The 26,154-nt window shown below is 45.1% G+C and overlaps 1 protein-coding gene across 5 annotated transcripts in view; it reads right to left on the bottom strand.

Annotated features, from left to right (window-relative positions):
* The window catches only part of SLC44A3 (solute carrier family 44 member 3), a 96,561-nt gene extending 91,782 nt beyond the window's left edge, over positions 1-4,779 (bottom strand). For 2 of the 5 annotated variants that reach the window (XM_034653942.1, XM_034653944.1), the window contains exons 1-2: positions 2,167-2,281; positions 1,569-1,676 (exon numbers count right to left, since the gene is read on the bottom strand). In XM_034653942.1, coding sequence (XP_034509833.1) covers positions 1,569-1,676; positions 2,167-2,193 — 135 coding nt within the window. In that variant the 5' untranslated portion in view covers positions 2,194-2,281. Of the gene's footprint in view, positions 1-1,568; positions 1,677-1,894; positions 1,986-2,166; positions 2,282-4,678 lie in introns of those variants that run through there. The other 3 variants (XM_034653943.1, XM_034653947.1, XM_034653946.1) reach the window with 3 other exon arrangements.
* Between the last annotated feature and the right edge of the window lie 21,375 nt (positions 4,780-26,154).

The raw sequence follows: 26,154 nt of genomic DNA, 5'->3' as shown, positions 1-26,154 counted from the left end.
GCCCCGTTACCAGTCAGGACGTCGGAAGACCAGGAATCTGAACAGCGGAGGCAGAAAAACACGCCTTGCCCTGTTTTAAGTATCCGCAGTCAAAAAACCTTGCAGAAGGTAATGAAAGGCCAGTCAGCTCGAGGCACTCTCATTATTATTCAAATGCAATACAGTAGAGAGAATGCGGGCATACTGAAGACTGCAAATTTATTCTGTATTCTGACCTGTAATTGGAAAGCAGTTTCCAGCTCTGTGCCACCTCTCACATGGTTCATCATTCTTCAGGCTGGGATGGGCCATCTACAAACCCTTCCCCAGGCGGCTGTTGGGCTGAGAGTTCGGCAGTGATGCACTAGGTCTGAACCCTGGCGGGGCCAGGGAAGATCACCGAATCCCACGAACAGACTGAGGTCAGGGCTGCCCGGCGCCTGCAGGACAGCTGCCTGCTGCATTTGCAGGAGAGCCGGGCCCATAGACCCAGCGGCCATCTGCAGGGACGCAGAGGAGGGGGTGACGCAGGTACATGCTCTCTTGGCTCCTAGAGGAGGACTTAGAGGGCCGTGACGGGACAACACACAACACTCAGTGGCACCTGTAAGACCCAACCTTCCACGGCACCTGTAACCATGTCTGTCACGAGAAACCACTAGGTAAAGTCAACAAATGAATAAATGCCTTTCGAAAGAAAGAGGAACTTGGAAAGAGGAACAAACATGGTATTTCAGGGCCTATTCAAACTGAAATCTTTGCCGCAAAGGTAATTACTATCGGGTAGCTGTTATGCTGCTTTATAAGTTAATCATTAACCGCGCAGCAAATAGCATGCCCCAATCTAGAATGGATCTTTTCAGGAACCTGATCTTTCAAGAAGCCGAGTCGGGCTCCTTCTGCTGTTACCTACAACTCTAAAATAAGTATCAAAGCATCAAGATTTAGCTGCCAAGAGACTCTCCCAGGACTAAAATGGCACAGCCGGATAAGGTCTACCAGCAATCCTATTTAACTGGAAACTAGAATGGGAAAAAAATCATTACCTATCTAACTAGAGAGTTTAGATCAAAGGCTCGTTTCCCTGTCAGCTGCTAAACACAACATACTGAGCGTGTGTGTCTTATGCTCAGATAAAGTGAGAGCAATTTATTTCTAGGCTCACCCTGAATTTTTCTGTATTATAAGAATGGTAAACAGTTGACGAATATTTCGTTTGGGGGGCTGAGACTGTAAGAGAACTTCCATCCAGTGAGCTCAGATAATAAAGGACCACACACTGGCATATTAAATAACAATCCTGAAAGGTGGTTCTCATTTCCTAATGGATCCTTCCATTAGAACGTGGCCTGCACCAATAACACAGCCTCTCCAATTCGGCCAGTCACCTGATAGGAATTCCCCAGGGTTGATGTTTGTTCTGCGGTAATGGCAGGTGTCTCTCATTGCAGCACAGACGTTAACCTGGTACCACCTGGAGCCCCAGGCTTCCCCGCCCAGGGAAGGCACTAGGAGGGCGATTTTCATTTGGGCACAGTCATTTCAGGGAACACACTGTGGCCTCTTCCCTACTAGGCACCCATACTTACCAAACCAGTCCAAAAGAGAAAGAACAGCAATAGCCATGTCGTATCTGTGCACTTCCGATAAAGCTGAGGTCTCCACTCTCTTGGCCGAGGGGTTCTCTCTGCAGAAGCCTTCCAGACGGGGGAAAAAGGAGGGGAGGGAGAGGAACTTGAGAAAAAGAGAATAATCATATGTGTCCCAACCTGAATCCAAACGTACTGAAGATTATTCAAAGCAACTTTTCTTTCTTTTCTTTTTTAAACGTGGCTTCTTGAAGCTTTCAACGGAGGCTCTGAAACACCTGCTCTGTGCGGGGCGGACGTGAAGTCCCCAGTCGCCAAGTCCTTACCTGGAGGGGCACCTGCAGGCGGCCCCAACTTTGCGCTCCGCAGCCAGCCTCCCCCTCGCCTCCGCCCCAGCACCCGAGTGGGGTCCTACGTCCCCCCGCCAGGTGTCCCCAGGACTCAGCGGCGCCGGGGCGGGGGCTTTATCCGCGAGGACTGGGGAAGGCGGAAGCGTGCTGGGAGGTCGCCCGAACCTTCTCCCAGGACCCCTAGCCTTCCCGCGGGGCCTCTTTCCCTCCCGGGCCCTGTCTCTCCGGGGCGCGGGGCGGTCGCTCACCAGGTGCGGGACGCCGGGACACTGCATCCTGCGCTCCGGGGCCGGGCCGCGGACTGGGAGCCGACGCGGCGCCCGCAGCGGGGAGCGCGGGACCTGGAGGCTCAGCGGCCGGAAGGGGCGCAGCGCCGCCCGGCGGCCGCCTCCCAAAGCCACGAACTTGGCCCTTGGCCCCACCTGAGCGGCTCCGGGCCCGCCCAGGTCAGGCACCTGTGCACCGGAGTGCCGCCTTTTTCTAGGGCCTTCGGCCTCAACCACCCGCGCGGTGGCGGCTCCCGGGATGCCGGTTTCCCCGACCAAGCGCAGACCCGGGCCCCGCCACGATCCTAATTAACGGGTCTGCTCCTGCAGAGAGCGATAAGTAGAAAGTCTCCGCAAATCCTTCCCCACCGGCGGGGACGGTGTGGTGCTGCGTCGTACGTAGCTAACGGGTAGTAGCACTTACCCGGTGCCGGCTTCTCTTCTAAGGGCTTCATAAGCGTTGTTAAATAATCAACTAGGCAGAAATCATTGTGATCTGCGAAACAATGAGGGAAACTGAGGCACAGGAAAGCAGTACTGGGACGTGCTAGAAAGCGTGCTAGCAAGCTGTAGATCTATGAGGAACCCAGGCACTCAAGCAGGCACTTTCAGGGTGATTCCTTGCCAACACTACTGTGAGGGATGGCAAGAGCAGATGAATCAGGAAAAATATCATGAAACTAGAACCAAGAGAAATATTAAGCATGAAAAATACAAAAATTGGAATGAATGTTCATTGATGCTATTTATTAATAACGTGGGATAAATATAGTAGCACAGATACCGCTGAAGAGGAATTAGCGTTTAGAAGAACAGTTTCAGCAACGCTCCAGAGGCAGCAGGAAAAGGTTAAAAAAAGGAAATAAGGCAGCTTATCTTAAATTTCCTAATGAATATCAAGGATTTAGCTAGAGCAGAAAAGGAGTGATATAAAAATGGAGAGGAGGAAATATTTGAAGACCTACTGGTGATAAATTCTAAGGTTGGGAGAAGTAAATAAACCTCAGATTGCATGGGCAAATCTCATGCCAAATGCATATTTCAAATATCTTTTTCATTTGTTTTAGGAATTTCCTAAAAATCCATTTACTGGAGCAATGGACCTACTACCCAACTAGTTCTCATCAGAATAACAGCTCCCGCTCTGACCCAGAGATCAGCCAACTCACTTATCACAAACTGTACCCTTTAAGACTCACTTCAAACCCTCCCCTTGCCGTGTCCAGCAATCCTCAACCATTACATGACTAAGTTGCCCAATCTAATCCGCCTGTCTGCATCGAGGGACCCATCTTATACCAGACCCTGAAAAACCTATAAATATCCCATCTTGAAACACACCAAACATGTTTATATTAAATTTATAATAGTACAAAATAAAATAAAAATAAAGCCTCATCGCCTTTAGAAGTTCCTAGGGGTCAGACTCATTATTCTGAAAACTGGTTAAGGAAAGGGAAAAAAATCAAGCACATATCCTGCCTCTCCTATATGAACTATACTTTAAGGTAATAACGTAACTGATGGAAATTTTTCTTTATCAAAATATTATGGCTTATGTAAGTGCAGAAGGAATGATAGAATTTAGGATATCACAGTCTGCCAAACATGACAACAAAGGGACAATCAGACATCAGTCTTCCCCAGTGGAGAACACAGTGCCACCTGTGAGGTAGTCAACCCGAAAAGTCTACATGAGTCTGACTACCAATTTATAAGAAATATAGGGAATAGAGGAACAAGTCAAATGACATCTCAGGGATGCCATCAGCAAAACCAAGAATAGGACAGTCCCAGACACATGACCAATTTTAACATCATCCACAACAGTAGCAGGAGCAAAAAGATTTTAAGAGAAAAAAAGACAGACGGGAAACCTGTAAATTAAGAGACTTGGAAGTTATTTTAACACATAACAGAAACATTATTTAGTTCCAGATTAAACCAACTGGAAAAATGAAAGGAAAGACCTTTCAGAGGACTATCTGATTGGATATGTGATAATTTGAAGTAATTTATATTAAGGAATTTGGGGATCTGATGAATGTCATTAGGATCACATTTAAGGAGAGTCCTTATTTAGAATTACATACCAAAACAAAATAGTAGGCTGTCTGGGATTTGCTTCAAAAAATCCAGGGCAACCATTTCCTTACACTATATNTCTGAAACACCTGCTCTGTGCGGGGCGGACGTGAAGTCCCCAGTCGCCAAGTCCTTACCTGGAGGGGCACCTGCAGGCGGCCCCAACTTTGCGCTCCGCAGCCAGCCTCCCCCTCGCCTCCGCCCCAGCACCCGAGTGGGGTCCTACGTCCCCCCGCCAGGTGTCCCCAGGACTCAGCGGCGCCGGGGCGGGGGCTTTATCCGCGAGGACTGGGGAAGGCGGAAGCGTGCTGGGAGGTCGCCCGAACCTTCTCCCAGGACCCCTAGCCTTCCCGCGGGGCCTCTTTCCCTCCCGGGCCCTGTCTCTCCGGGGCGCGGGGCGGTCGCTCACCAGGTGCGGGACGCCGGGACACTGCATCCTGCGCTCCGGGGCCGGGCCGCGGACTGGGAGCCGACGCGGCGCCCGCAGCGGGGAGCGCGGGACCTGGAGGCTCAGCGGCCGGAAGGGGCGCAGCGCCGCCCGGCGGCCGCCTCCCAAAGCCACGAACTTGGCCCTTGGCCCCACCTGAGCGGCTCCGGGCCCGCCCAGGTCAGGCACCTGTGCACCGGAGTGCCGCCTTTTTCTAGGGCCTTCGGCCTCAACCACCCGCGCGGTGGCGGCTCCCGGGATGCCGGTTTCCCCGACCAAGCGCAGACCCGGGCCCCGCCACGATCCTAATTAACGGGTCTGCTCCTGCAGAGAGCGATAAGTAGAAAGTCTCCGCAAATCCTTCCCCACCGGCGGGGACGGTGTGGTGCTGCGTCGTACGTAGCTAACGGGTAGTAGCACTTACCCGGTGCCGGCTTCTCTTCTAAGGGCTTCATAAGCGTTGTTAAATAATCAACTAGGCAGAAATCATTGTGATCTGCGAAACAATGAGGGAAACTGAGGCACAGGAAAGCAGTACTGGGACGTGCTAGAAAGCGTGCTAGCAAGCTGTAGATCTATGAGTTGAACCCAGGCACTCAAGCAGGCACTTTCAGGGTGATTCCTTGCCAACACTACTGTGAGGGATGGCAAGAGCAGATGAATCAGGAAAAATATCATGAAACTAGAACCAAGAGAAATATTAAGCATGAAAAATACAAAAATTGGAATGAATGTTCATTGATGCTATTTATTAATAACGTGGGATAAATATAGTAGCACAGATACCGCTGAAGAGGAATTAGCGTTTAGAAGAACAGTTTCAGCAACGCTCCAGAGGCAGCAGGAAAAGGTTAAAAAAAGGAAATAAGGCAGCTTATCTTAAATTTCCTAATGAATATCAAGGATTTAGCTAGAGCAGAAAAGGAGTGATATAAAAATGGAGAGGAGGAAATATTTGAAGACCTACTGGTGATAAATTCTAAGGTTGGGAGAAGTAAATAAACCTCAGATTGCATGGGCAAATCTCATGCCAAATGCATATTTCAAATATCTTTTTCATTTGTTTTAGGAATTTCCTAAAAATCCATTTACTGGAGCAATGGACCTACTACCCAACTAGTTCTCATCAGAATAACAGCTCCCGCTCTGACCCAGAGATCAGCCAACTCACTTATCACAAACTGTACCCTTTAAGACTCACTTCAAACCCTCCCCTTGCCGTGTCCAGCAATCCTCAACCATTACATGACTAAGTTGCCCAATCTAATCCGCCTGTCTGCATCGAGGGACCCATCTTATACCAGACCCTGAAAAACCTATAAATATCCCATCTTGAAACACACCAAACATGTTTATATTAAATTTATAATAGTACAAAATAAAATAAAAATAAAGCCTCATCGCCTTTAGAAGTTCCTAGGGGTCAGACTCATTATTCTGAAAACTGGTTAAGGAAAGGGAAAAAAATCAAGCACATATCCTGCCTCTCCTATATGAACTATACTTTAAGGTAATAACGTAACTGATGGAAATTTTTCTTTATCAAAATATTATGGCTTATGTAAGTGCAGAAGGAATGATAGAATTTAGGATATCACAGTCTGCCAAACATGACAACAAAGGGACAATCAGACATCAGTCTTCCCCAGTGGAGAACACAGTGCCACCTGTGAGGTAGTCAACCCGAAAAGTCTACATGAGTCTGACTACCAATTTATAAGAAATATAGGGAATAGAGGAACAAGTCAAATGACATCTCAGGGATGCCATCAGCAAAACCAAGAATAGGACAGTCCCAGACACATGACCAATTTTAACATCATCCACAACAGTAGCAGGAGCAAAAAGATTTTAAGAGAAAAAAAGACAGACGGGAAACCTGTAAATTAAGAGACTTGGAAGTTATTTTAACACATAACAGAAACATTATTTAGTTCCAGATTAAACCAACTGGAAAAATGAAAGGAAAGACCTTTCAGAGGACTATCTGATTGGATATGTGATAATTTGAAGTAATTTATATTAAGGAATTTGGGGATCTGATGAATGTCATTAGGATCACATTTAAGGAGAGTCCTTATTTAGAATTACATACCAAAACAAAATAGTAGGCTGTCTGGGATTTGCTTCAAAAAATCCAGGGCAACCATTTCCTTACACTATATACAAAAATAGACTCAAAATGGATAAAAGACCTAAATGTGAGACAGGAATCCATCAAAATCCTAAAGGAGAACACAGGCAGCAACCTCTTTTTTAAATTATTTTTTTAAATTTATTCATTTGATACAGAGAGATGCAGAGAGGGCATGCGCAGGGGGAGAGGCAGAGGGAGAAGCAGACTTCCCACTGAGCCGGGAGCCTGAGGCGGGGCCCGATCCCAGGACCTGGAGATCATGACCTGAGCCGAAGGCAGATGCCCAACCATCTGAGCCACCCAGGTGCCCTGGCAGCAACTTCTTCAACCTTGCCCACAGCAACTTCTTGCTAGACACGTCTCCAAAGGCAAGGGAAACAAAGGCAAAAATGAACTATTGGGACTTCATCAGGATAAAAAGCTTCTGCACAGCAAAGGAAACAATCAACAAAACTAAAAGACAACCCACTAAATGGGAGAAGATACTTGCAAATGACATATCTTAGTCATTTAGGGGTTAGTATCCAAAATATATAATGAATTTATACAACTCAACACCAAAAAAAAAAAAAACCCAAATAACGCAATTAAAAAAATGGGCAGAAGACATGAACAGACATTTCTGCAAAGAAGACATACAGATGCCAACAGACACATGAAAAAAATATTCAACATCGCTTGGCATCAGGGAAACACAAATCAAAACCACAATGAGATACCACCTCACAACACTCAGAATGGCTAAAATTAACAACTCAGGAAATGACAGATGTTGGTAAGGGTGCAGAGAAAGGGGAACCCTCTCCGACTGCTGGTGGGAATGCAAGCTGGTGCAGCCACTCTGGAAAACAGTATGGAGGTTCCTTTAAAAGTTAAAATCAGAGCTACCCTACAACCTAGCAATTGCATTACTAAGTATTTAGCCCAAAGATACAAATGTAGTGATCCGAAGGGGCACCTATATCCCAGTGTTTATGGCAGCAATGTCCACAATAGCCAAACTATGGAAAGAGCCCAGATGTCCACCAACAGATGAATAGATAAAGAAGATGTGGCATATATGTGTGTGTGTATGTGTGTGTGTGTGTGTGTATATATATATATACACACACACACATACACACACACAATGGAATACTACTCAGCCATCAAAAAAGAAATCTTGTCATTTGCAATGATGTGGTTGGAACTAGAGGGTATTATGCTAGCTAAATAAGTCAATCAGAGAAAGAAAATTACCGTATGATCTCACTCATATGTGGGATTTAAGAAACAAAACAGAGGAGCACAGGGGGAGGGAAAAATGAAACAAGATGAAATCAGAGAGGGAGAAAAATCATAAGAGACTCTTAATCAGAGAAAACAAACTGAGGGTTGCTGGAGGAGAGAAAGGTGGGGGACAGAGTAACTGGGTGATGGACATTAAGGAGGGCACATGATGTAATGAGCACTGGGTGTTATATGAGACTGATGAATCACTGACCTCTACCTCTGAAACTAATAATCTACTATATGTTAATTAATTGAATTTAAATTAAAAAATATTTTAAAAAATCCAGGGCAATGGGCAGAGGTATGGGGGGAGACAAAACTGACTGTCTACTGTAATTGCTGGAGTTGAAGAGGTACACATGGGGGTTCATTAAATTATTTTCTCTACTTTTTGTGTGTTTGAAGCTTTACACGCACACTCTCACACACACGGAGAGTAAACCACAGCGCATGCCCCCTCCGGAGCCTCCACTTAGGAAGCCCCTGACACTCACTGTAGGCAGGCCCCTGCTACTGAGCACACTTGCCTTTTCTCCTGTTTTACTGCCCACCCCCGGAACCTGAGTGCTCAGCTGGCCCCATGTGTTCTTCGAGCAGCCCCTACATGGCTTAGGATGGTTGTGCCTGCAGCTCTATTGGCCTAGCCAGGGTGCCATGCTCTCAAGGTTTTGCTCCCCTTCAGTGTCAACACCCCCTCCCCCCCGGTCCCTAGTGCTCCTGAGGCACTTTGGCCAGAACATTTTCACCTCTTCTTCTGGAACCTTCCCATCCCCTTTTCCTCTTCCACCCATCTAGCCCTAAGTTCTTTGTGGTTCTCACGCTTGTCCTTCCTGATATTCTAATCTGCACCTCTTCAAAGGCTTTGGCCCTTCCTTAACTTGTAGCTGCCCTATGCAGATGCTGGACTCATGCTTCTGTCCCAATCTGGCCAGATGGAGATGCCATTAGAACCACTCAGGTTGCCCACTTTGTTTTCAAGTGTGTGACCACTACCCCTTTGGGTCAGTCTCTTAGGTTCAGGATAAAGTTTGAGCTAAGCTTCAGCCTGCCCATCTCGTTGACACTGTGTTTGAAGCCAGCACCTGGGGGGGCGCCTGGGTGGCATAGCGGTTAAAGCGTCTGCCTTCGGCTCAGGGCGTGATCCCGGCATTACGGGATCGAGCCCCACATCGGGCTCCTCCACTATGAGCCTGCTTCTTCCTCCTCCCACTCCCCCTGCTTGTGTTCCCTCTCTCACTGGCTGTCTCTATCTCTGTCGAATAAAGAAATAAAATTAAAAAAAAAAAAATTCTTTGAAGCCAGCACCTGGGAAAGGTCAGAATTCCCACTCCTCATCCCACTTTCCTCAAGCTTCCTCCCCCACCTCACTAGCTCTGTGGCTGGCTTCCCAGCATGCTTTGAACCATAGCCTGACACCCTATGATTAAAATAGTGTGATGTTGGATGTGATAAAGCCCCTTCTCTTCCAGGAATAAGGGCTCCTCTAGGACAATCAATCATTACAGGCTTCAGAGGAGGCAGGACCATCACCTCAGGCCTGAGGGTCCAGATCTTTTATCGTCTGACCTTTCCTGTCAGCCAGGAAGACCCATCCCTCAGGCTGGAAGCCAGAAATGAGATAGAGGATACAAGGGGTCTTGGGTTTGAATTCCGGTTGGTCCAGGAATGGCCCAGGATGCACTGGACAGAGAAGCGGGCTGAGAGGAGCCATTTGGCTGTGAACAGGGGAGGGAGTAGTGGTGGGTAAGGGAGCCAAGCAAGGTGTGTGTGCAAAGGAGTCCCAGCCCTTTGGAACTGGGATGGAGGTAATTTCAGGGTGCGGATGTTGGAGGCTCAGAAAAGTCTTACCTTTCTCCTTGAAATCTTTGGACCAGAAATCTGGTCTTGGGCACTCTGACTATTTTTGGCCCCACCCCCACCCTATAAGGGCTGACTGAGCGTTTGCTTTGTGTCAGGACTTGGGCCCGCTCAGGGGGCACAGACACCAAGCGGGAATATTTGCCCCTCCGTGGAGGTCATGGTCACCTTCGGGGCTGGTGATGAGCCGTGTGCTGGGGGTTCTCCGCCCAGCGTGATGGTCCCCGGAAGCCGTCATGGGGAAGGGTGTCTGAGCTGTGGTGAAGGGTGAGTAAGAGATGATGAGGCCGAGAAAGGTGGGGAAGGCATTGCAGGCAGAAGGAACAGCACAGATGAAGGCTTGGATGCATGGAGGCACACGGAGAACCCCAAGCAGCATAGTGTTGCTGGAGGGCGAACATGAGCAGGGGAAGAAGGGAAGGGGAGAGGGTGTGATGAGTCTGCGGGCAGAAAGCACCCAGCCATCTAGGGATCACAGGCCATACCAAGTTTCTGCCTTTCTTTCTGTGCTTTTATCCTTCCCATTTGCCCTCACTTTGTAGAACAGCTTTTGGAATTGCTACCCTGCCCTGGTTGTGCTCAGAGCACTGGAAGGAGAGGGGCTTGTGTCCTCCTTGGACTTCAGAGGAGCTGGGAGCTGCAGTGACAGTTTGGGGGCTGGGTCTGGGGGGGGCAGCGAGAACCAAGTGAGAAAAGTCTCATGGGGAAGAGAGACACAGGGACAATATAGCCCCCAGGCTCTCCTCCTAAATGTGATCCTTGGAACACAGCTCTCTTCCAGCCCCACAGGACTTTCAGTTTGGTTAAAAAAATTGTTTTTAGGGGCGCCTGGGTGGCTCAGTCAGTTGAGCGTCTGCCTTTGGCTCAGGTCATGATCCCAGGGTCCTGGGATCAAGTCCCGAATCCCACATCAGGCTCCTTGCTTAGCAGGGAGCCTGCTTCTCCCTCTCCCTCTGCTCCTCTGCTCCTGCTCTCTCACTCACTCGCTCTCTGTCTCATATAAATAAATAAAATCTTTAAAAATTTTTTTTATTACAAAAGGTTATATATATTAAATTACATTATTTATGTTCATATATTCTTTTGTATGTATCACATGCTGCATGATAAAATTATATGTTACATGTATGTGTCATATATGTGACACATCTAAGTTATAAGACGTAATAACATGAACATTCCCAAACCTACCACCTAATGTAGGAACGAGAACATTACCATAATGTCCCTCCTCGAACACAACCCCTGTCAAACCTTCAATCTCAGAGGTAACTACTGCTCTGAATTTTATCAATCCCTTGCCTAAACCTACATATCTCATGTTCTCTTAAATCTTACGTAAGAGAACTTCTCTGCTTTCTAAGCGGATGTTACAAAAGCTGGTGGTATCCGGCATATAGCAGGCAGAAACCTTTTTCCCCCAACATTGCTGTTTTCATGTTTGGTTTTAAAATTGAGGCTGGTCCTTCATAGACTTACCCAGACAACTTAGCCACAGACTTGTTGACTATAATATGGAAAAGCAGAACAATCAAATTTCGGAGTCTTCCAATTCTGCTCAGTCGAATCTCTTTTCCTGTGTCCCACCATTTCCAGGTAGTCAGATTTCAGTGTTATTTGTGTATCAATCAGCTCTCTGATCGCCTGGGTGTCTACTTTAGAGCAGTGTGAGCCCTGCTGCGGACAACCTCAGGACACATCCTACTTTCCTTCCCCAAATGCTTGTAGCTGTCGCTAGGACACTTTGTGTCCACACCAGTCTGCAGAAACGGTTTTCTTTCTCAGTCTTTCAATGAATGACGACTGTTCTAACAACAAAGCCATCAGAAAGCCCGTAGAATCATTCTTTGCCGGGACTGGAGACTGAACAGAAGTATGACCTGATCCCTCTTGTGTGCTCTGAGGGATGTTAGACCTTGGATTAGCTTCTGAGGGCCACTACACAATTCACCATAAGTTTGGTGGCCACCACAACAGAAATGTGTTTTCTCACAGCTCTGGAGGCTAGAAGTCCGAAATCAAGGCGCTGGCAGGGTCACACTCTCTCTGAAGACTCTAGAAAAGGAGAATCTTTCCTTCCAGCTGGCTCGAGTGCCCCTTGGCTTGGGGCTGTAACATTTTAATCTCTGCTCTGTCTTCACACAGCCGTCTTTCCTGGGCCACCATGTGCTTCCTTTTTGTCTTTTATAAGGACACCCTTACATTGGATTTAGAGCCTGCCTGAGTCAGTCTGGGATGATTTCTTCTTAAGATCCTTACCTTAACTACCTTTATTCCGAATTAAGTCACATTCTGAGATTCCAGGAGGTGTACCTTTCTTTTTGTGGCACGGTGGGGGCCTTGTTTAACCCACTACAGACCTACAGATGCTGCTTGAAGACAGTGTCCTGTGGTTAGAGACTTTTTACAAGTACCCCGCTCTCCGTACCCCCGTCAGGGCATCACGCTGTTCATCAGTATATTGCAGACTGGCCCACAGTGTGTGTGTGTTAACAACTATTAACACTGTTTTGACAAGTGCTGTTAGGGACTGTTTACGTTTGGAGGACATGGTCAACTTCACAGGTATTGATACGTGCCGAGTCTTCAGTAGTGTGGATGGAATGACTTCTAAGACTCCTGGAAAGCCCTTCCTCCCATGTCTCGCTGACTTGAGCGTTACCTCAAATTTCTTAGAGACAAAAGCCTTTAGTCCACACCGAAGGAAAACAACATACAAACGGCCTTGGGAGAGGGCATTTGAGCAATAACTCCATGCAAAGACATGAATGACTGTTAGCAGATTCTTTTCTCATCAAAGATCTCAATAGAGGGCAGAAGGCAGACCTTGACGTTGGGGCCACCAGGGCTTCTGAAGACGGAGGGGTGGCATGCAAAGGCCGGACTGAAGCCCGAAAGTCGAACCTTCTGAGGGCCAGTGCTATTACTGCACACTTTCATACTTTATGACCGGAAGTGCTCATCTATTTAGCCAGAACTGTAGGACTACATTTGCATTTTGACACCAATAATTGATACATAATCATCTATTTTTGCTTCTTCCCAAATATCTGATATCAGAATTTTTAATAGATACAGGTAGAATCATCTAGAAGGCACATTGAATTTTCTTTTCTTTTTTTTTTTTTTAAGATTTTATTTACTTCTCTGACAGAGAGAGAGAGAGAGCACAAGCAGAGGGAGAGGAAGAAGCAGCCTCCTGGCTGAGCAGGGAACCCAGGACCCTGAGATCATGACCTGAGCTGAAGGCAGACGCTTAGCCAACTGAGCCACCCAGGCGTCCCTAATTTTATTTTCTAATATTGTGTTATATTTAATTACCTGTGGCTTTTTCTCCCTTCTCACTCAACAGGTAACCTGTCCATTTGGATTAAATGTGTAGTGTTGTAAAAACAGGGGAAAGCAACTAACCACCAGCACGAATGTACTGTTTTGAAAGTTCTTACATGCAAAACTCTTCAGGGGCAAGTGTGCCTATTTCTTCTGAATTGTATCAATCCAGCAATCTCATCTTTTTCCGTTCTGGGTGGGGGAAGAGGAAAAGGCAAGAGAGAGAGAGAGACAAGAAGGGAGGGAGGGCCACGGAGCTGTCGATGGAGAAAGAGCAGTAAGTCAAGAGAGCGGAAGCCCATCACCAGCTGTAGGAAATTATTCAAACCTCTTTTTTCTCTGGGCCTCTTCCTAACATGAGGGAGGAGAGCCAGGTTCTCCTATGTATTTTTCGAGCTTGGAAATCCTATGATTTAAAATTACATGGCACAGGTATGGAGACCAAAAACCCAGAGTAAGTAAAAGGAAGCAAAGGACAGAGATGAACAAAAACACAAGTGACAATACACTAGAGATGATCAATGAAAACCAAACCAGACCTTATTCTTGGAAAAGACTGAAATAATAAAAAAAGACAAGCCTCTGTAAGACAGATCAATAAAATAGGTTGGAGATAAAATATGCAAAATACCCAGCATGTAACAAGAGGTCGATAGTAAAGCACACAGTGATCCGTGATGGGTCACCCCTTTCTACTTTGCTTTTTTCTCTCCCATCGTCCTTAGTTTTCCTCTTCTTCTATTTTATTTCTATTCTTATTTTGCCTTCATTCTGTATCCCCACATCACGTCTGATACTGGCACTTGCTCTGTTAGACCCCTGGGGGCTGTAAACCTCAGACCAGGGTTCCGCAAAGCCCGGGCATCAGGGGCTAATGTAGTTGCCACTTTCCTACAGCAGGTGGCATTGTAAGCCAGTGGCTGTGTAGTCAAACCAGCCTCGAATTGTAGTGTTTTTCCATTTGGTTCTAAGATCTTTTCCTTTATTGTTTATGTTTGCATTTTTACATTTCCAAAATTGTGAGGCATCTTAGACTCAATATATATACTTACTGTAGAATTGTATGCCCTTTGAAAGCTGTTACTAAATTGATGGTTTCTTTTTTATCAAATCTTAACATTGTCTTAGAATGGAGGACATTTGATAAGTTACGAGCCTTAGCACTACCTGGAATGCATTGATTACCCGAGGATAATATTCAAAATCACTGAACATAAGTTCTTACTGAAGGATTAAAAGTGATGTACTCTCGGGGCGCCTGGGTGGCGCAGTCCGTTAAGCATCTGACTCTTGGTTTCCGCTCAGGTCATGATCTCAGGGTCGTGAGATGGAGACCCACATCCGGCTCCCTGCTCAGTGTGGAGTCTGCTTAAGACTCTCTCTCCCTCTCCCGCTGCCCCCTCCCCCTCAAATAAATAAATAAATCTTTAAAAAAAAATAAAAGTGATGTACCCTTTCGTTGTCAGGGAATCACTGCTGATTTGGAGTTGGACAGACTCGGGGGTTTGGAATCAGGCTCAGCCACTTACAAAGCTGTCGATCTTGGGTAAACTTCTTACCCTCCATAAGCCTCAGTTTCCTCATCTTTAAAATGGTGAGAACAATGGCTAATTTGGAAGATTGTTATTGTATGCCTACCATATAACGTGGCTCATAGCAGTTTCCATGAACTCCAGCTGGTGTTCCATAATTTTTAAAAGCTTAGGTTAGCAACAGAATGTGAAACAGACCCCGGTTAACTTACGACAAACAGGGAGAGCGCACCTGCACTCTTCAATGAGCTCGCTGATGACCTGGGGCTGTGGCTACCGGGCCCTTGTCGGACACACAGCCCAGATGGCGCTGCTTTACCATCTCCAACGGTTTGGTTCCCAGAACAGACTCTTCTGGGGCATTTGTTAAGCAGGTAGATTCCCGGACCCACCCAGACCTGCTAAATTAAAATCTCTGGAGGCGTGGCACAAAATATTCTTTAAAACAAGTTCTCCATATTGTTTATAGGGACACCAAAATATGGCAACTCTGACCAGACTGGTGTTGGGATCATATTAACTTAGCCTGATTTCTGCAGTACTTGTTTGAATGATACGATGATTTTTAAGTTGCTTATTGGGCAGTGGAAAAACTAGACTAAAGGACGACTCTGGTTGCCGCTGCTCTTTCTGCTTCCCCACACGTTGCTCGTCTGTCCCCGGCCAGGTGCCTGTGCAGGGGTTTCTACTACCTTTGTGAACGGGTCTTGGACCTGCAAGAGGAATAAGTTCCAGAGAGCTCATGCACAGCATAGAGATTATCATCGATAATTCTGTATTTGTACTTCCAAGTTGCTAAGAGGCACCATCTTAAATGTTCTCAGCCGAAAACAGAACTGGAAATTCTGAGGCGTGATGGAGGTGTTAGCTAACCCTACGGCGGTGATGATGTTGCAATATATAAATGCATCCTATTATACCCTTTGTACACCTTAAACTTACGCAATGTCATACGTCAATGTTATCTCAATTTAAAAAGTTAAAAAAGTAATTGGGGGCTGATAAGATGGCAATGCCATGATATAGTCAGAAAATGAGAATTCTAAGGGGTGAGGGTTCTAGATACCTGATGTCTAACTTTTTAAATGTCTCCACTATTGTGACATTTTTTGATGAAAATGATTTATTCTACAAATACGTGTTGATGGCTTCCCAAGTCCCAGGCTCAGACTGTTTCTCAGTATGCAGAGCGCAAGGACTAGAGCACATGGCATTTGGAGCGGGGAGAGCCAGCTCGCCCCACATAGCAAGGTTTCTGGGACGAGGGCCTCCCATCCCGTCCCATCCCATCAGTCACGACTTGTGTCTGGCCATGCGTTCTTCTAGCTGCAGGTCAAGTAATTGTTGGTCCGACTGTCGAGGCTCCAGTTCTATTTATGAGGCCCCTCAAGACATCAAGGTGCCTGCTGAACTTAACTTTTTTCCTTCTCCAACAATTGCCTTGAGGGTAACTTAAGGTGCCAAAAAACTTGAATATATAATCTGCATCTATGTACAACGCGCGCGTGCACACACATACATGCGAACGTGTGTATTTGCTGGCCGGTCTAGCCCATTATCGCTGCTGTATGCTTGGTCTACTAGTCTCGGTCAAAATTGTTTTCTAGGATACAGTTAAATGGCAGGGGGCGAGGCCACAGTGGAGTAAACCATGCATAGTGCTGAACATCAGGTCAGGATGGAGCTGTGAATGTTCTGTGGCAAAGAGCATTTACAGAAGCAAGTTCCTGCTCCCCACCATTGGACACAGCTGTCATGTCACAGAGCTCACAACAGCACTCAGAGCGTGGGAAAACATAGATTGCCGTTTCCCGGATGGGCTGGCATATCTATTTACTTTTGGGGTGTACTATTTCAGAGACAAATGGCACTATAATGAAACAGACTATCGCGGCTGCTCCAAACGGGAGGTATGTGTGCCTTATCTTTCTTAATGACATAGGGTCATTCCTAGGAACAGAAATGATTGTACTAAGTGATTGTTTTCAGAATTATTGGGAGCAGCTTGCGGGGATGGTGGTGGGCAGGCTTGTTTGCCCAGCACTCTCTGTGTCCGACACCCCTGTCCCTGCTCCCTGTGATTGGTCCGCTCCTTACTATGCACATCTCTTGCTCCTCCCCTCACTTTGTCTCTCATGTGCTCTTCTAGCTTACGTGGCCACACAAGTAGCCAAATCTAACTGAGGTATAATTGGCATGGAACATTATATCCAGGCGTACATGTTTCCATATATGTATACATTGTAAAATGATCACGCAGTCAGTCTAGTTAACATCCAGCCCCACTCAGAGCTATGGAATTGTTTTTCTCGTGATGAGAACTTTTAAGATCTACTGTCTCAGCAACTTTCAAATATGCAGTACACTGTTACTCACTATGGTCACCATGCTGTCCATTGCATCCCCACGACTTATATTTCTTTTATAGCTGGGAGTTTGTACCTTTTGATTCTTTCCATCCATTCCACCCACCCCCACCTCCGGCAACCATCAATCTGTTCTCCATATCTATGAACTGGCTTTTCTGGTTTGTGTTTTTGTTTTTAAGTTTCCACATACAGGAGTCCCCCCTTATACACAGTTTTGCTTTCTTATTTTAGCTGCCCCCCCCCTTAGAAAGATAACTCAGTGAAGCCCGGATGAAGTACAGCATAATTATTAAGGGCTCAAGGGGCACGTGGGTGGTGCAGCTGGTTGTGTCTGACTCTGGATTTCGGCTCGGGTGATGATCCCAGGGTCGTGGGATCGAGCCCCATGTTGGGCTCACTGCTCAGTGCGGACTCTGCTTGGGATTCTCCCTCTCCCTCTGCCCCTCCCACTCGTGCTCACCGGAATTGGACCGGTTACTACCTTTTCAGGCCTCGGTTTTCTTATCTGTAAAATAGGCATAATAGCACCTAGCTCTTTGCTGTGGGGATGAACTGAGATTAGCTCTGCTAGTCTTAGCCCAAGGCCTGATGCACAGTAAGTATTCAGTTAATACTAGTTGTTACTTTTCTTATGTTTCCTTTTCACCCTAACTTTCCCACTTCAAAAATATTTGTTTGGCTGTGCTTGCTTTTCCAAACTGCTTCAAGTGTCTTTTGGAGCAAGGTTGCATGAAAACGAATAATCCAAATTTGCAGTGCCTTTTTAAAGAGTTCTACCAATGTATGACTGCGACTCTAACGTAGGTGATGAAGGAGACATCACGGTCGGTTGTCATATAACAACATCTATCCTAAGGCATAAAGTGCTCATTTCCTTTGACACAGTAATTTCATTTTTTGTACTCTACACATGAAAAAAGCTGAAACAGTTTTACATACATGAAAAACTCCCTCAGAATTTTTTTCGTAGTTTTGTGTATCACAGCTAAAACTTAAAAACAATCTGAAAGTCTTTTAAAAGAGAAATGACTCACTTAAGAAAATTTTATTCAGTCATTAGAATAATGTTTTTGAAATTATATGGTAGCATGGCAAATACTTATGATGTAACAGCAAGGGGAAAGAACAATCGACCTAATTGTGTCTGTAGCATGACTACAGCAGCCTAGGATGATCTATAAAAAAGAGACCGGAAGAAAATATACTAGCGTGTTAATGGGTTTTGAGCGGAGAAACAATGGGTGGATTTCAAATCCCTTTTTCCACGTGCTTCTGTAATTCCCAGTTTTCTTTAATAATGAATTCCCCACCCACACACAATGCCATTTAAGGACTCTGTTCATAACTCGTGGATAAACACAGGACAGCTCAGATTACTGTTTTCTTTGGACAGGATGTCATCATTATTAAGAGAAATTCAATTGCCAAAGCTATGATAGTGGGACAGGGTGTAGCTTGGAGGCTTATGTAATGGGGCAATTTTAATACAGATTTCTGTCAGCAGCCTTGCTTGGACTGATAACGTGAGAGAAAGCAGAATACCTTTATGGAAGGTGATGGGGAGACAGAGTCTTTGCACCATTTACAGAAGTTACAGAAATTCCAAAATCAGGGAAATGGAATTCCAGAGCAAAATTCATAGCCTATTAGGGGAAAAAAAAATTCCTTCAACCTTATCTCTGTAGTGGTAAGCAAAATCCAACTAAAACATATTTTACTGTTATTCCTGTTTTAGTATTATTTATTTTTTAGCCTAAAGCCATTAAAGACATTTTAGAACTCAGTGAGTTACATACTTTAATTTTATGCTGGGTATTGCCTTTTCTGATTACAAATTTTGAATAACAATGTATAAATTAATAAATGCAATTCATTAGTAAACATAGTATCCGGAGAAGGACCCCTGTTAGTTAAGATACCTGATGTGAAATTTCTTTCTCTCTCTGATAGAGATACAGCTAACATTCCTTGAGTGATTACCAAGTGCTTGGCGCTGCTTGGAGAATTTTACATGTGATAACTACGTTTATTCTCACAGCAAGCTTTTGAGGTGGGTACAGTAATTCTCTCCATTACATTGCTGAGATTCTTGTCTAAGACCATGCAGCTGGGGATGGGGGGTGGGATGCAGGGCTAGGATGTGAAATCAGACGTTCTGGCCCCAAGTCCATGCATTTAAACTTTCTCTCCACGGCTTTAATATATTTATAACTACACCACAGTGGGATTATACTACACCTAATGTCCTGTGACCTATGTTTTCTTTTTAATGTATCTGAACATCCTTCCAGGTCAATGGAGACCGATCTACTTCAGTGTTTTAAAAAGCTGCATTGTATTTTATCGTGTGGTATCTCATAATGTATTTAACCATAATCCACACGGCTGGACATTTAAACAGCAATGGAATGCACAGCCTTACATGAAGATGTGTATTTGAGAGATTATTTCATTAGGATAAATTCTTGGATCAGAAACATCTGGGTCAAAATGAAGATTTTCAAGACTTTAAACGCCTGTTGCCAAAAGGCTGTCAAGCAAAGTTGTGCTCGTTTACAACCCCCCTCCCCCACCCCCGGCACTGCAAGAGTGTTTTCCTCTATGTCCTAGAGCGGTCTTCAGACTTGTGCAGCTTGCCTTACTGTAAGAAACGCATCTCACGTAGTGATTCGGTATATACACATTAAACAAAGTTTACTATTTTCCTGACCAGATGCAATGACCTTTTTCTCTCCTCTCCTTTTCAAAATTTGCTTAAATGCCAGATATGGTCCACTACGTTAATTACGTAATCCATGAATAGGTAGTAACTCACGGTTTGAAAATGGAAGCATTATGTCAATGCTTCAATATTAATATTCTCTTTAGTATTTCCCCATACGATAATCTGAGATAGTGACAAGTTATTGTTTCTATCTAAGTTTTTTTTTAATTACTGGAGAGGTTGAACATTCCGGAAAATCATGTTTTTGGAAAGAGTAAAATAAAGTTCATTGTTTTTCAACTTCTACTGCACATTAGACTTAAAAAAGCCTATCCTTAAGTGGTGGACCAAATAATTTCTAGAGATTGGGCCAAGGTGTCCAAATTTCTGACCAAGGCTGAGAACAAATGCTGTAGTTGGCTATAGGAAGTGAGAGATTTACGTGATGGTGTTATTCATGACATGCCTAGATTGTCACTTCGTAAAACTGCATTTGGTTGGATGTCCCTTTTAATTTGATATTTATTTTAAAATTTATTTGGCACACATTTAAAGACCTCTAATATTTTTTGCAAGCCTACTGTGTGCACAGCACAGCGCCAGACCTGTCAGGTTAGAGGATGGGCCAGCCGCTCACCGTGTAATAGGCATTCCAACCTATGCGTGCAAATAACTATAACACCAGAAAGGAAGTGATAATTTTGTAATCATATGAATTTAGAAATGAGACAATTAAAAATTACGTCTCCAGTATCCTAATATAGCTCATTTATGACAATTTTTATTATGTATAGCAAGAAGTAACAAGAAAATTCAAAAACTCTCTTAGCTGGATTTGAATAGTTGTTTGCCTATTACACACTACATATATATATTTTTTAAAGATTTTATTTATTTATTTGAGAGAGAGAGAGAATGAGAGAGAGCACGAGGGCAGGGTGAGGGGCAGAGGGAGAAGCAGACTCCCTGCTGAGCAGGGAGCGTGATGTAAACACTACATGTTTTTAAATTATCGTAGTTATCCGAAAGTGTGACTTAACGCCATCTTAAATATGAAGTTAAAGATGGGTCCTAATTTTGGCTTATGAGCTGTCAGCTGCACAAATCACAGTTATGCTTATTTAAGTCTGATTTAGTAGTGAATTACGGCGAGGAAACTCGTGGGAGATAGTGTAGATTCTTATGAATAAAACCACATTATGGGAGAACCGAGGTGTTATTTAATATATCAGGGTTTCGTCCAATAAAGAATTCCAATTGTCTCCTGGACAGTCCACCTAGATGGTCCTCTGGAACCCCAAATTTAATATATCTCCCCAATAGAAGTCTTAGCTGACTCCTGCCTCTTCCTCAAGCCATGTTCCGTCCTCTACTTGTGGCACAGTGGACAATTGCCTGCTTTGCAGTAAGACAGAGGTAACTTTCCATCTCTGATGCTGTCTCCTTGGATAGGGAAATACACCGCTTGCTGGCCCAGACCAGTCTGGGGGATTGTGGGTGTTCTGGGGGCCTGAGCACTGGCTGGAGGTGCTGACTGTGTGATCCCAGCTCTGAAGGCTCAAGAAGGCCAGCCTGGGACAACACTCCCCCTCCCTCCCTCCCTCCTCCTGTTTTTGCTTCTCTGTTGTACATGGAGAGGACTTCAGGAGAGGAGGGACACTCACGGGAAGCTCTCAGAAGGCCACTAGGACCAGCCTCTGGTCCCAAGACTGTCCTGGAGAAGCGCAGACAGCAGAGTAATAAGTCTGCAGAGGGTATCAACTTGATGGCTGGCATGAGAGAAAGATGCCTGTCCTGGAGAAGCGCAGACAGCAGAGTAATAAGTCTGCAGAGGGTATCAACTTGATGGCTGGCATGAGAGAAAGATGCAAATGGATTCCAAAAGTGTTCCAGAAATTGGTGAATGGCAGGTGACTAAGAGGAGCTGGAGGTTGAAGTCACTGTCATGGCATCTGTCTCTAGTCTGCTATTTGGCCATATGTGGCACTCCTCAAGTCTCCAGGTTCCTCTACTCCTGAGAAGTGTGCTGGAGTAGAAAAAGCTTTGTTCTTGAGGAATTTACTTAACCTTTCTGTGCTCCAGTTAACTCAACTATAAAAACTGGATAGATGACAGCCCATTAGAAGGAGCCAACTCTGATGGCCAGGTTCAGGCCACTGGACACATCCAGCTGGGCAAGTGCCCAAGATCTCAGATGATCACAAGGGGGCTGGGGGGTAGTGGGTGGGCTGTGAGCTTACATAGGGTCCCGCCATCTTCTCCCACAGCGTAAAATGTCCACCCTTGGGGCAGCACAGCCCTGGTCAGAGATGTCACAGAACCGTTGTGGATCCAGGCAGATGATGAATCAGCTGAACAGTTTCCACCTGCCCTTCACCTACTTAGGGAAAGGGGACTACCAGGCACCAAGGGAAAGAACAGAAATTCCAACAGTCTTGGAGGCTCAGATTATTGGAGTACGGATTTTCCTCTTGTTGGCCATGGTTACTAGAGGTCAATCATCAAGTCATCAAACCCAGACATGGGGCTTTTAGAGCTGAAAAATGGAAAACAAGGGAGAGCAACATCCTGTTGGGTCACATCCTGTTCACGAAGGCAGGAAGTGGAGCGGCAGACCGAGATGGTTAGAAAAACATGACGCTGAAGCATTTGCACGCTATGTGTGTATGTACGTATGTTTTGGTACACAATTTTTTAAGACGTTGTGAATCAAGGCTCATATATCATACTTTTTGAAAGTTCTCAAGCTTCTTGTGAAATAAAACTGGCCAAAAGCCAACTCTTTATTATACGGCCGTGCTCCATCGGTAATTATACCAATCTAAGAAATAAAAAAAATATCCCATTTGCCATCTGAAAACTGGTTGTAGGGCACTGTTTCCTCCAGGAATAGGAATGCAAGGCTGGGAACTTCTCAGTGACAGTCTTAGTGAGTATGAGATTGTGGATCTTGCCCAGAAATAGGAGCTGTATTGCCTCTCTCAAAGGGAAGGATGGACTGTCCCAGCATGGGCGGTCTGCAGTACGTCTCCCAGGAGGCTGCAGGCTCGTGCGGAATCGCTGGCACACGGCATCTTTGCTCAGCGTGGCTGTTCTTCGTGCAGCTGCTTCAGCTGACAAAAGGGCTTCTTGGGCTCAGGAATGCAGAAGTTTCGTCTGCTCCTTTCTCTTTACCTTCACTGTTCTCACTCACATTCTCTTTCTTCTCTCCCCTTCCCTTGCTTGTGTTTCTTGGTGAGATGATAGCAGCTCACTGATTGCATGCTGCTTTGCATGAGGGGAATTAATGCATGGGATTAAGGAGAAAGCCACTGCCGTCTCTTGGGTTTGATGCTGACTGTTAGCATCCTTCGGGAAGCGATTCGAGAGGCCCACTCGAGCTCTATCTAGTCACTCAGGACTGCGGTGTTTCTGAGATCAGGCAAGCATTCAGGATGGTGGTGCTCAAACTTTGGATTCCTGGTTCCCGGCATCTGCCTTTAAGATTAAAAAACCACACGCTTTGCAACTAGTTCTCAGTGGTTTTCTGACTTTCTTCCTGAATTTCTTTAGTCTATGTTAAGTAATTGTGCTAGGAATATGCCATAGTTACTAGGATATTAGTTCTTGGGAATATCCATGTGTCATGGAACTTGATGGGAGGGAATCTTCCAGGTAAGTAGGCCTGCCAAAGGCTTCACTTACCATCCAGTGGTTTCAGATTTTAGTGTTGAGAGAAAGAGAGAAAGAGAGAAAGAGAGAGAGAAAGAAAGAAAGAAAGAAAGAAAGAAAGAAAGAAAGAAAGAAAGAGAAAGAATGATATTGACCGTGTTAAGATCTATGCATGCATAGTGTAGTTTTTATTCTGAAGATAATGAAAATAATGGAAATCCAACAAATATTGCATGTAATTTTAACCTAAAATAATGTTTTCATTTGTCCATATGCTCTTCTAGTTTCTGTGATAGAACCTATTTACAATATCCTAAAATTTTATATTTTCATGAATATATATTCATGCATGAGAAATTTTTTTTAAAAATGACAATTAGACCCATTTTTATTGCTCATGGACAGAGGAGCTGAATGGCCACAGTAAGTTGGGGGTTTCGTTTCTGGCTTTGCCCCCGGGCCTCCAACATTTCAGTATTTCGGTTCAGTCTGTGAAAAGTGGGAGCTTATGACTAGTGACCTTACAGATCTACCAGGTGGAGAAGTCTGGTGCATGATTTCAGAATGACCAAGATGGAAAGATGCGGTTCTCAACTGCTATGAGACTCACAGGACCTCAAGATGCGCGCGGCCCACCAGGCCGACTCCCCTCTTCTGCCCTTATCCGTTTACTGCTCATTTTTCTTTTTTCTGCTCACTGTTCCCCGATCGTTCTTTCCTCAAAATCTTGTGTATATCTAAGAGTGAGGATCCCATTCGCTCATTCATCCCTGTGGCGCTTGTGTGACCGGCGGTGTGCTAATTAGTCTTTCCTCCCCTCTCAGTTACTCCTGCTCCTTGAGGAGGGAGGCGCCCTTCTCCCTGGATCGCAGGAAAGGCAGCTGTGTCACTGATGCAGTATCTCGATCCAGATCTGTCTATAAGGGGTGGAGCTACTGTTCCCACACAGATCTCGGCAATTACATCTGGTTTTTTTTTTTTTTTTTAAAGATTTTATTTATTGATTTGAAGCGAGAGAGAGCACACACCCTGGGTGGGGGTGGGAAGGGAGAGGGAGAAGCAGACTCCCTGCTGAGCAAGGAGCCAGATGCAGGGGCTTGATCCCAGGACCATGACCTGAACCAAAGTCGGAGGCCTAACCGACTGAGCCACCCAGGCGCCCCTCTTCACATTTACATCTAATTATAGATCAAACGCTTTCCCAGCACTACCTTTCAATGCAGAGTCTGGTTCAAAAATGGTAGAAAAAGGAGGCATGTTTTAGAGTCAGCTGCTTAGGGCGCCTGGGTGGCTCAGGGCGTTATGCGTCTGCCTTTGGCTCAGATAATGATCCCAGGGTCCTGGGATAGCGCCCTACATTGGGCTCCCTGCTTAGCGGGGAGCCTGCTTCTCCCTCTCCCTCTGCCTGCCACTCCCCCTGCTTGTGCTCTGTCAAATAAATAAATAAAATCTTTAACAAAAAAAAGAACTGCTTATTCTTGGAATGACAGGATTGCTCTCTACTGTCTTTTGTTTTTGTAGTTTGAATGTACTGTCACTGCCTTCTACAAGCTGGGGACATTCATTACTAGACATAATTGCTTAGCGAGTATGGTTTTATGTAATAGATAAAGGTATTTCAGAAACAAACTGGAGGAAAAGAAATATGGCGTGTCTCCAGAAGTCTTGGTGCCTTTTTTTTCCTTCTTTTGTACACTATTTGGTTGGCTCCATTTAGAATCTAATGTTAACTGCCTGGAGGATAAAAATAACTTCTTTTGTAGTTTTACCTCATACAGCACCAATGTATTGTGACTTTTCATGGAAAGATCCATTTTTAGAAAGAATGCAAGGCACCCCCAGGCCCATGAGTAATAACTGTTTGGCAAGACGATGCTTATGTCAGATAATCACTCTAGAGTTCTTCTTTGGCAGCCTTACGAACTGTTTTTTATACAATTTGTACGTGTTATTTTGTGATATGTTGAAACCCTGCTTAATAAAAAACCCCCAAAGGATATATGTATAGGTCCTTGGGAATTCCTTTTACTTCCTGTACAATGACTCACAATTGAAACGTACTAAGTTGGGTAGAGGAAGTATCTATTATTGTCTCACAAAAATATAAACTGTAAACCAGGAACCAAAACTGCAGACCTCTGCGTGCTCCTCTCCCCTCCCTTAGGCAGTATTTGAAGTCAAAATGATGGATGGGCCACGAATGGGATGATCCTGGAAAGAGAGAGGGAAACATTTTCTCTCCTGGGCTTAAATTCATGACCTTTGCCTTTTATTTTTGGTATGATTCTCCCCAGGTTCAGAAGTCCTGTCATCTAATTCAAATGCAGCGAGAACTGATTCCCTACTCTGTTTGCAGAATACAAATGGCTAACCAAAATAGAAGACAATGACTAGAATATGGAATCCCAAACTTTGAGAGTGATGGTTTTCTAGAATTACATAGATGAACACCAGGGAAATTACAGAGATGATTCCTGAGTTAGATGAGTGGTCTCCTACACCTCTGAGATTATATCATTCTGTGACTTTTCACTCTGCGAGGTCTAATACGTTCTTCTGGGAGGTAATTTTTCAGCCATCTAGAATCTCAGAGATGTTTGACTAAA

This window comes from Ailuropoda melanoleuca, chromosome 2 (assembly GCF_002007445.2).
Source record: "Ailuropoda melanoleuca isolate Jingjing chromosome 2, ASM200744v2, whole genome shotgun sequence".
Lineage (NCBI taxonomy): Eukaryota > Metazoa > Chordata > Mammalia > Carnivora > Ursidae > Ailuropoda > Ailuropoda melanoleuca.
Note: the sequence above shows the minus strand (reverse complement) of the source record. Positions and strands in the feature narration are given on the sequence as shown.